The following is a 13,414-nucleotide window of genomic DNA, read 5'->3' as shown; positions in this document are numbered from 1 at the left end:
ATCCAGTCTCTCTCTCCTTCTTTCCTTCTCCTCTCCATCCAACCGCACATAGTCGAATCCTCCCAGTGTTGTTTCTCCATATTGCAACTCCGTAGGAACTCTGTCAATTTTTCCCCTATAATTTCCTCGGTTTGCAAAAGCATTTGCCAATTGATTTGTAGGCAATCCAAGGGACTCTACAGGAATACAGTTGGAACTGGAAAATGTCTATTGCACTTGAGAGGAAAGGGAGAGAGAGAGAGAACTATCTACAAGTGGGGACTAATGACTAGGAGCAAGCAGGGAGATCACGTGATCTCGCAACAATCCACGTGACAAGTCACGTGATGGTAACAATATCAGTCATTTTGCCCATACATTTCAATACGTCAGATTTCTGTCATAATCAACTCTCTCCCTCCACACTTTTTGGTCCCTACATTTCCGTAGCTGACCATAACAAACCATTGAAAAAGTTCATTCGTACTTACTAAGAAATTAAATGTCAGAGACCGACTATTGCTATTACTTAACGATGTTTACACACTGCCGTTTTCCACTGGTAAAAAGGAAGCATCATTGAACTATGTGTAACACATATGGTGATCTTTATATGGAATTCTGGGTATTTGGTCTCCTCGTGGAGCTATCTAAGATTCGTCGGGTGCGACGCATTTAATGAAGTCCTCAATTGTTGCCGTCTCATTGTGACTCTGTTCATCTACTCTTAATAAACACAATATAACTATGTATTAAAAAAGTCGATAATAACCACCCGGATGCTCTTATTCAGTATTATTTTCTTGATTTTAGTCACACTACAAAGCCACTCTTAAGATTAAAATATTCTGCGAAGTATAGCCTAATTTTCACCGACCCACCTTTACCCCTGAGATTTGGATCGCGATTGGTCGCTAGAAGCACCCTGATTGGCCTATTCGCTTGCGATTGTCTGCCGGAAGCGATAACTATATATCTAGGTTACACCAGAATATTTTCATGGTATACTGTAGGGTATACTATTCAACATCCAACTCACAGGCTCCATGTCAGCGAAGTCGAAGTTCACATCAGTCATCTTGAGACGTATTAAATCAGCACGACATACAGAAGAAGAGGGAAATCAAAGCTTACCATGGAGTCCCAATCATCACTAATATCAGGAAGTGCTGTTGTAGAATCAGGCTCAGTGACATCTCCGATGTTTTTATTCTGACCCTTGGCCGCCATGGGCTCGAGAATTGACAGACACTTCTCTTCAGCATCTTCGGCAGCCTTGATTAACAACTTTGGAAGTTCATCTTCCGACACGCCTTGCATCAAAGCATCCAGCTGAGTGGAAACAAGTGACATGAACAAATAGCCCTTGATATTGGTTCCACCGATCTTGATACATTGCAAGCTTAAAGCTTTGGCGTCTTGTATCACAGACAAAAGATCGGGTCTTATAGAGACAGGTCCCAATCCCTCTTCCTCGAGAATTTGGCTTTTTAATTCAATGGCTATTATGAAGCTAGAATGCAAGAATGGCGTGTGAAGGAATCCCGACCCACACATTGTCAGTCGCCCAAAATCGATTTGATCTGGTGACGTGCTTTGGTTCGATGATGGCCCTGCTGTTGAAGGTAATGATATACGAGAGCAGTCGAACAATTTCACTGCAGTATCGATGACAACATTTCTGGAGAAGGCATAGGTCGTCCCGAGAAACGACGGTCCAAAAAATGGGATGTGGATTGAAAGGAGGTAGCGACGGATGACAAAATCGAGCATGAGGACCTCGAATTGAGAAGGGTGTGTGGAATATCCCTGAATGATCCGACGCATTTCTTTATAAGAAGCTCTCAGTCTTGCATCTAGGTGGACAGCTTCTTCATACGAGCCTTGACAGCCGAGGTCATTTAAAAATTTGGCAATGGCAAGTCGGATTGGAAACGTCTTCCGGAAAGCAATCGCTATTGACGATGAAGTCAACTGATTTTCTGGATGGGGTATAGGGTGCTCGGCATCGATATCATGGTCATCGAAATTCCTTGGGGGCTCTGTGTCAAATTCTTCGACCGAGATGAGTGCAGGTCCTCCGGACTCCATACTAGATTGCAGGCAAACCTCCAAAATCGTATTCCACAACCTGCGACGCATCTCCGATGCAAATCCGGATAGATTTGGTATCTGAACTGGATCTCGGTGTAGTCCCATGTATACAGCTGTTCGGATTAATGTGCCTGCTGCGATCCAATTCATTCCTCCGTCCACACCCAGCAATTCCCTGGCCAGAAATAACAGGATGTGCGCTTGCAAGAATGGTATCCCAAGACGTGCCTTATATTCAGGCTCAGCAAACCATATTTGAGCTTCGTAGATCAATCGCACTGCCACGGAACGTAGTGACAACTCATCATCATAAATTGTGCACCCAATGGCGAGCACCAATTTCAACTGCACCAGAAATATGGGATCATATCGGGTTCCAGGTTCCCAGAATGTGGCATAATCTCTTTTGAATGATGGAATGTGCAATACCCTATAGACCCTTTCCGATGTTCGAAGATAACAATCAACGAGCGCGTCACAGATATCCTTAGAGGGCAAGTCGGTGGTCATCGGTACCGGCCATTGAGGTGTCCGTTGTGCTTTGATCTTCTTCCCGAGGAGTTTGCACTTTTGAAGACCCAGAATAGCCTTGGACCCTTCGGCCATGATATATGGCTCTATTATTTCGACAATATCACGAAACTGATGGTTACTCAGTATTTTAAGTCTGAGCACGATATATGTGGTGGGAATTCTTACCAATGACATGCTACTAATCCAATGACTTTGGCCAAAAAATCGTCTCTTGTGAATGAAGCTTCGTCTAACCATTTGGCCTTGATTTGAAGGAAGGCTTGCGTTGTGGATATGAAATGTCCCAGCCAAGTGAGAATGTGTGGTCTCAATGTCAGAAACCGGAGTTGGGGCGCAAGTGTCAGGAATACTTTTCGTTGATTTAGCCAGTTGATGCTCGAGTTGTCTTATCTTGCTCTTCAGCATCTCAATTTCGTGCGTGGATGAGTGACTATTCGGTGTTGAAGGGGAAGTGGAACTGGTAGCTGCCGTTTGTGGCCCACTTGAGATCGCTGGTCTGTAATTAATAGGTGAAGGATCCGCAGAATTATCCAAGCTTCGATTGACCTGTTGAGGTGCATGAATCCATCCAAGCTCACGTGTTTGTCCTTCTTCGTGTCCATTGCCATGCTGCGGAGGCGTCTGTGAGGACCGATAAACGCAATTCCGATTCTTGGTCCGAATACAGTTATTGCAAGGGGTCTGTCTATTGCATCGAATTTTGCGCTGACGGCAAAGAGAACAAGAACTATCCTCTCACTTAGAACGCGTGAATCAAATCGGATTTTGTTACTTACAGGGGCGGTCTTCTGCGGCGAGGGTTCAACCCGGATACTGATAAGGCGCCCGACGAAGTATTTGTTTCCGTGATATCCATCGCTATCGTTAGTCACAAATCTCCGAGCTCGATGGAATGGCGAATCTACTTTCGGGGCGGGAAATTGGAAGATGATGTTGAATCCTTGATATCGTGAGTTAACTCCGTCGGACCTGCGCTTTTGGTCCGTCTCGTCTGCAATTCTCCGTCTCCGTCTCCGATTCCGCTCCGATTGTATAGACCGTAAAACAAAATAGCTTCTCTTTTGAAAATATATAAGAACAGGCAGATTCTAGTAGGCTCGGTCTTGATACGGTATATATCCTCCTTTCCAATTCCTCAATTGGTGCGCTAAACTACCTTTCTCCTAATTTTTAAACGTTCTTATCCTCTATATATTTCTACCATGGACAATCCACAACTCACATCTTTGGGATCAGAAAAGCTGACAGATGATGCTTCCCAAACCAGTGAAAACAACGAGGAAAATGTCTATCATCCCGACAAAGCACCGGATGGAGGTCTTCAAGCATGGCTTACAACAGCCGGAACTGCTTGTACTTTCTTTGCAGCTCTAGGTTTTGCAAACTCATTCGGTGTCTTCGAGGAATACTATCTTTCACACCAACTGAAAAATGAACCCGCGGATAAAATTGCATGGATTGGATCGCTATCAGCATTCCTTCAATTCGCAACAGGCGCCGTTGGGGGACCATTATTTGATCGTTATGGGGCCTGGGTATGCTCTCCGACAATCCATCTTACCTCAAACACTAGCTAACAAGAACTCAAGGTTATCCGACCCGCGGCGATACTATATGTATTTTCCTTGATGATGACAAGTTTATGCGAGAAATATTGGCAGTTCATGCTTGCACAAGGCATTCTACTAGGCATCTCTATGGGTCTCTTGCAATTCCCATCAATGGCGGCAGTGATGCAGTATTTTGACAAAAATATTGCGGCAGCTTTGGGCTTAGCGGTCGCTGGATCATCTATTGGCGGTGTGGTGATTCCCATCGCTCTATCGAAAATGTTGAACAGCACATCGCTAGGATTTGGCTGGTCCGTCCGAATCATTGCATTCGTTGTGATCCCACTTCTGGCCTTTTCATGCCTCACAGTCAAAGCCCGATTACCACCCCGAAAAACGACATTTTACATTCCTTCTGCTTTTACAAAAGTTGATTTTTGCCTCCTTGTGTCAGCAATGTTCTTCATGTTCTTTGGACTTTTCACGCCTTTGTTCTATATTCCGACGTATGCCGTTTCTCGGGGCATGGATGCCACTCTTGCCTCATATCTACTTGCGATTCTCAACGCTGCTTCGACTTTTGGCCGTGTGATTCCAGGTGTTTTGGCCGACAGATTCGGTCGATTGAATGTTTTGGCATTAGGTGGAACCATCACTGGTATCATCATATTTTGTATGAACAAAGCAGAGTCCAATCCAGCTTTGATAGTGTATTCGATTGCCTTCGGGTTCTGGTCTGGGACAATCATTTCTGGTGCATCTGCTGCACTTTCCATCTTGATTCCAGATCCCAGAGTAGGTGGGACCTATTTGGGAATGGCATTGGGTGTTTCTTCAATGGCTGCTCTGATTGGACCCCCGGTTAATGGTGCACTTGTTAACAAGTACCACGGATTTTCTGAGGTTTCAATATTGAGCGGCACGACATGTGTGTTCGGTGCGCTTCTTGCCCTTGTTATAAAGACTCAAACCCCTCAAGGTCTTTTGGGACGGGTGTGAAAGTGGATAAAATATAGAGGCGTTGATGGCCGTTTTTGCATGCGCGTGAAAATCTGTGTGTTGGTGTGCGGCAGACATATGTATATTATCAAAATAAACTAACCACTCCATTCCACCAGGTAAGAGTTGTGAAATCACGTAGTACGTTCATTAGTCAGTGAGCACAGAACAGTGCGAGATAAGGTGAGTCTCATGACTAAAATAAAGAATGAAATAATCCATACCACAATGCGGACTGTTCTTGAAGCATACATTGTGGTTATGTATAACTATATTGGCGGCATGTGAGCGGCCATGGCTAATCGATCTTTGAGTACTAACATAATCGTATCGAAGTCATCATCCGCCACCCAAAGACCACCATTCATCGTATACAAAAGCAAGACACCATCGATGTAACATGGATGTCCTATCGCTTCCAATATAGTCTAGATCAAAATCTTCACGATGTCCTACATTGTGCATAGCCGAAGCTTAGCAGCCCGACGACAATCCAGTCAATGCTCAGACAGACAAGGAGGTATGTATCACACAATCTGGTGGCAAACTTTGCCATTCCAAAGCATCCCCACGAACGAGCCTTCCAGTTTAAGACTCAGTTATTGGTCACGATGCCAGTTGTCTGCTTACCCTCTTCGCCCAAGGAGATCTCGGGTAGTAACGGCTGGGATTCAACATCTCCAGTATACAAACCCCGAAAGCTATCTGTCGAGACAGAGGATCTTCCCTGTTCCCCTGCAGTCATGGTAATCTCCTGACTCTGTTCCACAGGAGCATCCACGGATTGGTCACAGGCTGGGCAAAGGGTGTAGTTAACACAGCCGGCCTTGAGCATAGGCTTGATGCATCGGTGTAAGTACCCTTGAGCAAAGCAGCGCAAATATAACGGACTAGCGGGATCAGCATACTGAAAGAGTAGGTGAGATTCAATTTCAGGACCGACTTACCAAAGGAGGATACATGAGAGGTTGGAGTAGATCTGCGGAATACCGAGAGCAAGCCGATAGTCCCAGGGAGAATCCCATTTGCTAATCTCCTGGGTAGCAAGGAGGGCTATTCCAGCAATGTATACCGCGAGTAAGAATAAAGCCATCAATGCATCAACGGCGATTTCGATAAGCGAATAGGATTGACTTCCGGATACGCGATACCTAAAGAGTATGAATATAGGCATGGTGCTAGAAATCGTGATCTTCGAATTGTTAGACGGTCTTCTATTATAGTAGGAGAGGAAGACTCACTGTAATTAACTGGATCCATGCGTGAGGGCTATAACGAGTCGTAAAGATAGTGGCGAGAGCGAACGGCCACGAAATCAGCGAGATAAGAGCCTGTACCTTGCGAGCTCTAGAGAACGGGTGTCTGTTGGTGGAACCCATTCTTTGGCACATTTTCACTTTGATGTTTCTTTTCTTGGCTTTCCAGTAGACTAAGAAAATATGAAATATGAGGTTTGTGGAGATGTAGAAACTGACTTCTTTTATTTATTACAACATACAACATAAGCAATCGGCCCCCGACCGTGCCAAGCACGAAATTGGGGGGGGAACAACACTGCTGCCTTGTTTAATTAGTCTGCCTGGAGAGATTTAGTACATATGTTGTACGGAGTACCTATCGATATTTAATAGGCTGGTTTCAATCAACCAGGCCCGTTTCGGTAACCCAGGGAGACAATCTTTAGACCAAAGAGAAAAACATGATAGATCAGCAACGAACATAAACGAAGCCTCTCAACACTCGTCATCCATCAACTCCCTTCAGCGAATGGATCTAGATGTTTTTTTTTTTTCTCGCAGAGAATCCACCAAGTTCTCAGGACCAAACTCATCATGTTTCTTCAAAACCCTCAACGTTGTTTTTGGTGCCAAGTAGGCGTGTAGTGAGAACCTTTATCTCCTGATCATAATGAGCTACTGAGGACCAGATAGAGGGAGAGAGAGAGAGAGAGAGAGAGAGAGAGAGAGGAAGAAAGGTTGATTCCTACAAACATGCAGAGAGAGCTACTGATGTGGGGTGACGCCTAATAATCATGCCTGATCAATCAGGTGTCCATCACAACAGGAACTAATATTCAGTAACGTTATGAAAGCCTGATATTGCAGGCTGAGGTTAGCTGAGTGATCTATCTGCAAAAACGCCCCGCTCTACCGAGGCATTCAGGTCGGGAAATGTTCGCTCCATACAACATGACACCAGTGACATGATACTAGTACTTGTTGTTGGGTGCCTGATTCTGCCTGAGGCAGCGGCCCCAGATGGCTCTCTCTTCTCTCTCTTCTGACCGTCCCTTTGCTTCATGAGAATCTACATGTCTTGTTTCTCCACATCTGAATCTCTACTTCCTAGTATCTCCATCAGGTTATGAGCGCCTTTTTCTGCTACCTGGACCACAAGCACCCTCTTCCTTTGACGCTTCCTGGACCCACTTCCCGGTGATCAATCACGGCCCACATTCCTTCGAAGCCTCACGAAAATCAGCCCGATTGATCCCGAAAAGATGACCGATTCGGACAGGATGGCAACCCCACACAACAGCCTCAGTTCTTGCCCGCAGTGGCAACAACCCCGGTACGTCCAACCCGACGGACAATAACCACAACGATTAGTCAAACCTCCCTGACGAATACGATGAGAACGATGACTAAATCATACAAGGTGACGACTTGCCTGAAGCAACTCCCACCAAGATGATGAAGATAAAGGAGCTTGAACATGACACAAAGAACCCCCGCGGATGGGATATTCTGGTGGGATACGCTCTCGCCCCTCTATGTCTAGGTATTTTAATTTTTCTGCCGTTCTAAATCAAGGCATTCACGTATCAAGCTCCCCCTAAACCCTAGGCCCCTAACAATACGTCTTCGTACAATGTGGTTGGGGGACCTATGGGAATACGCCGCACCCGGACGGCATCACGATCCGAAATATCGACATTCTCAACCACCACGAGCCTTAAATTAGGTACCAAGGCTGTATTGCTATTAATGCAGGTGATGAGAATTTAATTCAAGATGTCCACATCTAAAATTTTCGTGTGGAAAATTTTCAGCTCGGCCAATTGGTAAATCCCCGTATCATGTATAGCAATCAATAAATGTTTGGTGAAGCATTGTAGAAATTGTAGAAACCTAGCAGCAAGCTGGGAGAATTCCGTATGAACGAGATGTGTGGAAGCCACCTCTTTCACACTTTACATTTATAACTCCAGTAATGTATCATACTGGCCCTGGGTCACTGGCAGAACTGACAGATGCCGCATGAAAGTTAAGTCGTGGATGTTATCCACGGTAAATGCACCGGAAGCCTCATCGGTCGACTGCCACGCGTGATTCCCAGCATCATCACCGACCTTGTCACAGAGGAGGTATACCAATCCATCTTCCACGTTATCCCAGAATGCATACGGCGCCTCATACCCAGTGCTATCCTTGATCATGCCCTTAGCCGTAGTCCAATCACCAAAAAGTCCATTGGTACTGGTCTGTTCCACTGGACCCCCTCCCGTGACATAGAATCGTGTGAGCGTGTTCTCATCTTCGAGGAGGGCCATATCAATTACACTGGTGTCGCCGAGTGACACATATGTCTCTGGTGTGGTGAATGTCTTGAAGTCGCTGGTGTAGGCATACCGCAAACTGGTGTTTAGAGTAGGATCACCGGCGTGATCGATGTCATCCGCAGAATACTGATTCCTTTAATCACATAATACCAGTAGAAGGATTTAGGCCAGCTTACCAGTTGTGCAGCCCAGTGAACAAAGTATTGTCCTTTCGAGGAGTCCCAATATGCATCGGGAGCCCAAGCCATTCCAGCTGTTTTACCCTCAACTGTCACCAGCCGTTCATTTGTCCAAGTGATCAAATCTGTGCTCTCCCAGACAAAGATTCCGCGAGATCCGTTGCGGGTGCTAGCGTCCCAGGTTGTCTAAACCCTATCAATAATGCTGCATGCAAACTTTTAGAGTGGGGCATACCGTATCAATATTCAAATCAGTACCGAGAATGTAGTATTTTCCGGCATCGTCACCTTGTCCGGTAATGATAGAGACGTCCCGAACGGCTTGTGTCCCAAGCGTAGGTGACACAATCGGATTGTTTCCATTGATAGCCTTAAACCCTAGGGCGTCATCGTTGCTGCTAAGGGCGAAATACACACGGTTGGCTGCGGTAGTCCAGTAGACAGCCAGGTAGCCCACTTTGCTTGAGTCTGCCTTTTTTTGGAGGGTTGGTCCCGTTGGGATAGCATCGGCGGACAGAACGGCCAGAAAGGCGGCGGTAAGGTAGCTGATGCCTTTCATTTCAATTTACCTTGGATGAATTGATGTTTTGAGAGTTTCTTGGATAAAAATGGAGGTGTAAAGCTTGCTGTATGGTCCCTTTTATAACTCCTGCGAACAATTCTGTATATTGCTGTTTCACGCTTTATTCATCCTGGGCCGGTACTATGTTCCTATACATAGTGGAAGGTGGGGTCTACAGTCGCGCTCCCCTAAACAGGCCAATTGTTGATGAAAATAACACCCGGCTAACTGTAGTAAGCCCCAGTATAATTCGACTGAATCCAAATCCGCCGGTAAATATCCAAAATAGTCGAACGATACAGAGATGTGCATCAATTCCACCCCATATGGAGAAAATTGTGGGGTAGATCCCCCGCATTCTACGAGACGTACATGTTGCGATTAGCTGAAAGCAGCCCCAGCAGTCCTTTCGTGCCGCAGCAAGGGTAAAGGGAAAGAGCTGTTGGTTTGATTCTTTACATATATGGTATATTGGTTTAAGCATACTACTACCAGGAATGTACCTTCTATCTGGAAAATGTAAAAACTGGGGTTTAGGGGAGGAGCGGAGGATACAGTTGCGTAAAGCCTGGCAATGATTTCCCCTCTTCTCTCCCACTTTCCTCATCGCTTTTCCATACACCTCTGAACAGGATTTCGCTCCTCTACAAGGCCTGAGAGGGCCACCAAAGCCCATGATATCCAAAGCCGACATCCCGACCACTACTCACAGTGGAGCGAACCTGCACAAACCCAGGGGTTTAAGCAAGCACTCCACATGACACATGATCTCGCCATTCGGTCTCGAAAAATCGCCAAAATGGAAAGCACATGGAGACACTACAGCATGGATGATGTGGGATGATACACACCACCGCCCCTACGTCTACTTCCGAAGTGACTGTTGTCTGGTAACCTTCTTTGCGTTTGAGGCAGAAAAAGCTATTTTTATGTGTTGATTCAATTGATTGCCAGAAAGAGAAGTTGTCCCTTTTGAGGTCGGGGGACCTCCACGGGGGTTTCGGGATTGAGTCTTAAGGCTAGGATTCACTTCGCATCGATTGTTATACCTTCAAATATCGTCGCGTTTTCCCGATAAGCGAAAATCTAGAATATAGTAAGTGTAGAATCGGAGCATAAGGAGAGGAGAGTGTAAAATCACCTCAACTGTAAGGTTGACGGTGCTTAAAATGAAACCATGTAAGAGGGCAAGACTTTTCTCATTCTGGGTATTTATCAGTGTATGATCCAATGACCAACGCGAATTGTGGTTTGGAAGTTGTCAATGAAGGAGAAGGCTACGCAGGAAAGGTATTAATACGAGAGAATGTATTATCGACTCTGCAGAGGAAAGAGAGGAGGAAAGAGAGGAGGGAGCAAGCTATACAAACACCGTTATCTCGAAGACCTGGGATTTTTGGATGTTACGTGGAACGTCACGTGATGGCACGTGACGCTCCAAAGAAGCGTCATCGTCATGGAAATCCTGCATTGAGAACTTGGATCGGGCAGGACAGGTGCAATTGTGCTACACGCGGAGAGGGCGGAGCATGTGCCAAGCCGGCAGCGGGGCGGCAGGGGTTATTATTTTTCTAAGAAAAGGAAATTGGGCTGCGAACGGAGTGCTCCCACGTGAGGTGGAAGATGGAGTTGTTTACAAGACAAAGGTACGTTACTTTTGCTGGGCATCATGTCATGCCTTGGTGGGAAAGGAAGGTATCACGAGCTCATAAGAATGTAAGATTATTGTTCTAGTGATACTCTGCTCCATCCACTCTTTCCTTTCACTGGTACACTCAACGGACACAAAAGACTTTGACAAAAGTGATACATTGGAGCCTCGAACTTGTACGATTTGCGAGTAGGAAATTATTGTCTTAATGTTAGCCTTGAGGCTGATGTTGTGGACTTGTCCACAACGGCGACTCGAAGTCTTGTCAACAACATACGTATATAATTGAAAGTCCTATATACAACACTTAGTTATAGCTGCCATGTACGGAGTAGGGCGAGAACGCTTAGATTTAAAGTGGAGATCACGACACGACGAGATATTCAATATGTACGGAGTATATATCTCTATAAAGATGTGGGGCCCAACGTTCACATGGATCTCATGAGGTCTGCATGAGCACCAGGGAATTCTCCAAGCAGCTAAATAGCACACCAAAGGGTCAAAGATATGAAGTCCTTGGAAGAAACTGTGGAGAGAGATCCAAACTTGTAATTTCCCGCTCTCGGAGAGATATTATTGCGCTTGCTCCTATCCCGGACCTGAATATACATCGGCTAATTTGATTAAAGCAAGTTGGGCGACTGCATCTAGTCCTATGTTGTACGTATACGGAGTATCCTATGAACTCTTATCATTGCTTCAGCTAATTAAGGTCATAGTGTACAACCTATCGAGGAAGTCTGGCGATATTTGGGATTCAAATCGAAATACAGTCACCGCGATGGCATTAATTTTATCAAACTCCTATCGTTGTAGATGGTTTACTTCAGGAGTATTGTGGCTGTCCTGGTGTGTTCCTGTCTATAGCTTTATAATTCATTGTCTCTGTATGTTGTATGTTGTATATGTTCGATAACTATTTCTTACCCTTTGTCCTTGATTTGGCCCGTGAGGCATTTTACTCTTCACCCGCATCCCGCATCACTGAGCGCCACTTTCGTCATTCTTGGCGCGGCTAGTCCGACCCAAAGACGCACCCGTTGACTAAGGAAAGTCTACCGAGTTCCAATGTGATTGGTACCTAGTTAGGTAATTAATGGATATATTATGTAAGCTCGGCTTGTTCCTGAAAGCGGAATATTCCACATTCCAAGGTTGCTTGTTCTAGTTTAACCGTTTTCATCCACCAAGGCTTTCCTTATGGCAAACAAGTCAGTCCATGGCACCAAGAAGTTTGTGGACCCTCGGGTGGAATTCGGCTGTTTACATATTGAAACCACACTAAACCACATTAAACCACGTCATAACCCTACCAATATCCATGGGTAGCAACTACGCGAGATTAAAAGGGGGCCGGATTGAGATTTTCTATCCTTGGCGTGGTGAGAAGACAAAGCCGAGGCTGAAAATTTATAGGCACTACCAGGAAGTCACGGTAGTATATATCATGGATATATGCAGCCCCCCCCTGGGAAAGCACTGGCCCTGGGATGGCCCCCCTGGTACCCCGGGAACCATGATCGAACGACAGTTCCCCAGAAACACGTTTGTTGAATATAAAATTCATACAAATCATGATACTAACACATTCTACCTTCCCATGTGATAGGACAGGGCGATACCGAGTCGACCCCGATCACACGTGTTACTTACTCCCACAGCGTGGTCGGAAAGCCGGCTTGAAACAAAGGAAAGTGAACCAGATTGCACCGGTCCGTGTACCTTGTCCCGCGCCGCAATGGATGCGAGTGTCGTTGGCCCGGAGCTTGATCTAACCTGGACAAACCTTGTCTAGCGTCGAAAAGTTTTCGAAATCATGTGGGGCCAAGAGTTTTCCGACGTCATGTGGGGGCGAAATGGCCTTGGCGGTTGAAGGTATACCATAACAGTAGAAGGCAATTATGCATAATATGTATATCATATGGAAGAGAGGAGTCTAAAATGAACCATTTAAATTAAAGTATGGTAGGATTAATAACGGAGACACACCCCTAGGCTGTATCTCTACTGGATACTGAAAATCGGTTGTTTAGGGTTTCCGAATTAGTCATTTGCAACCGGACGTGTCCACTGGACCCGCCAAGCCCCACCGCCAAGGTCCACCCGTAGGTGCTCCAGCCATGTGCCCCATGTAACCCTGCCAAGTCCCCCCCGCCAAGTGCCAAGTGAAAGGATTCCCGCGTCTCTCCGCTTCGGGAACCACATTGCCTTCGGTGGACTTGCCAGTTTCGGGTCTGACCCATGGTTGAGTACAAGTCCGAAAATTCTAGTTGCTCTTAATTTGCCATGGAGGTGCTTACT

General features: G+C 45.8%; 4 protein-coding genes across 4 annotated transcripts; 1 reads left to right on the top strand and 3 right to left on the bottom strand.

Moving 5' to 3' along the window:
- Positions 1–862: 862 nt before the first annotated feature.
- On the bottom strand, positions 863–2,679 carry N7516_009606 (fungal specific transcription factor domain-containing protein; the record flags this gene model as incomplete). Its single annotated transcript, XM_057222325.1, has 3 exons — positions 863–913; positions 1,019–1,057; positions 1,114–2,679. The coding sequence occupies 3 exons, from the start codon at positions 2,677–2,679 to the stop codon at positions 863–865; spliced, it is 1,656 nt and encodes a 551-aa protein (XP_057069546.1).
- Positions 2,680–3,809: 1,130 nt separating this feature from the next.
- N7516_009605 (MCT family MFS transporter) lies at positions 3,810–5,156 on the top strand (the record flags this gene model as incomplete). Its single annotated transcript, XM_057222324.1, has 2 exons — positions 3,810–4,142; positions 4,197–5,156. 2 exons carry the CDS (start codon positions 3,810–3,812, stop codon positions 5,154–5,156), a joined length of 1,293 nt encoding a protein of 430 aa, XP_057069545.1.
- A 595-nt stretch (positions 5,157–5,751) lies between these two features.
- On the bottom strand, positions 5,752–6,535 carry N7516_009604 (uncharacterized protein; the record flags this gene model as incomplete). The annotated part of the gene is made up of 3 exons (XM_057222323.1): positions 5,752–6,046; positions 6,104–6,348; positions 6,398–6,535. 3 exons carry the CDS (start codon positions 6,533–6,535, stop codon positions 5,752–5,754), a joined length of 678 nt encoding a protein of 225 aa, XP_057069544.1.
- Positions 6,536–8,355: 1,820 nt separating this feature from the next.
- N7516_009603 (glycoside hydrolase family 43 protein) lies at positions 8,356–9,456 on the bottom strand (the record flags this gene model as incomplete). The annotated part of the gene is made up of 3 exons (XM_057222322.1): positions 8,356–8,844; positions 8,895–9,083; positions 9,133–9,456. 3 exons carry the CDS (start codon positions 9,454–9,456, stop codon positions 8,356–8,358), a joined length of 1,002 nt encoding a protein of 333 aa, XP_057069543.1.
- Positions 9,457–13,414: the final 3,958 nt, after the last annotated feature.

The sequence above is a fragment of the Penicillium verrucosum genome (assembly GCF_028828655.1).
Source record: "Penicillium verrucosum strain IBT 35672 chromosome Unknown utg000004l_segment0_segment0, whole genome shotgun sequence".
Classification (NCBI taxonomy): Eukaryota; Fungi; Ascomycota; class Eurotiomycetes; order Eurotiales; family Aspergillaceae; genus Penicillium; species Penicillium verrucosum.
Note: the sequence above shows the minus strand (reverse complement) of the source record. Positions and strands in the feature narration are given on the sequence as shown.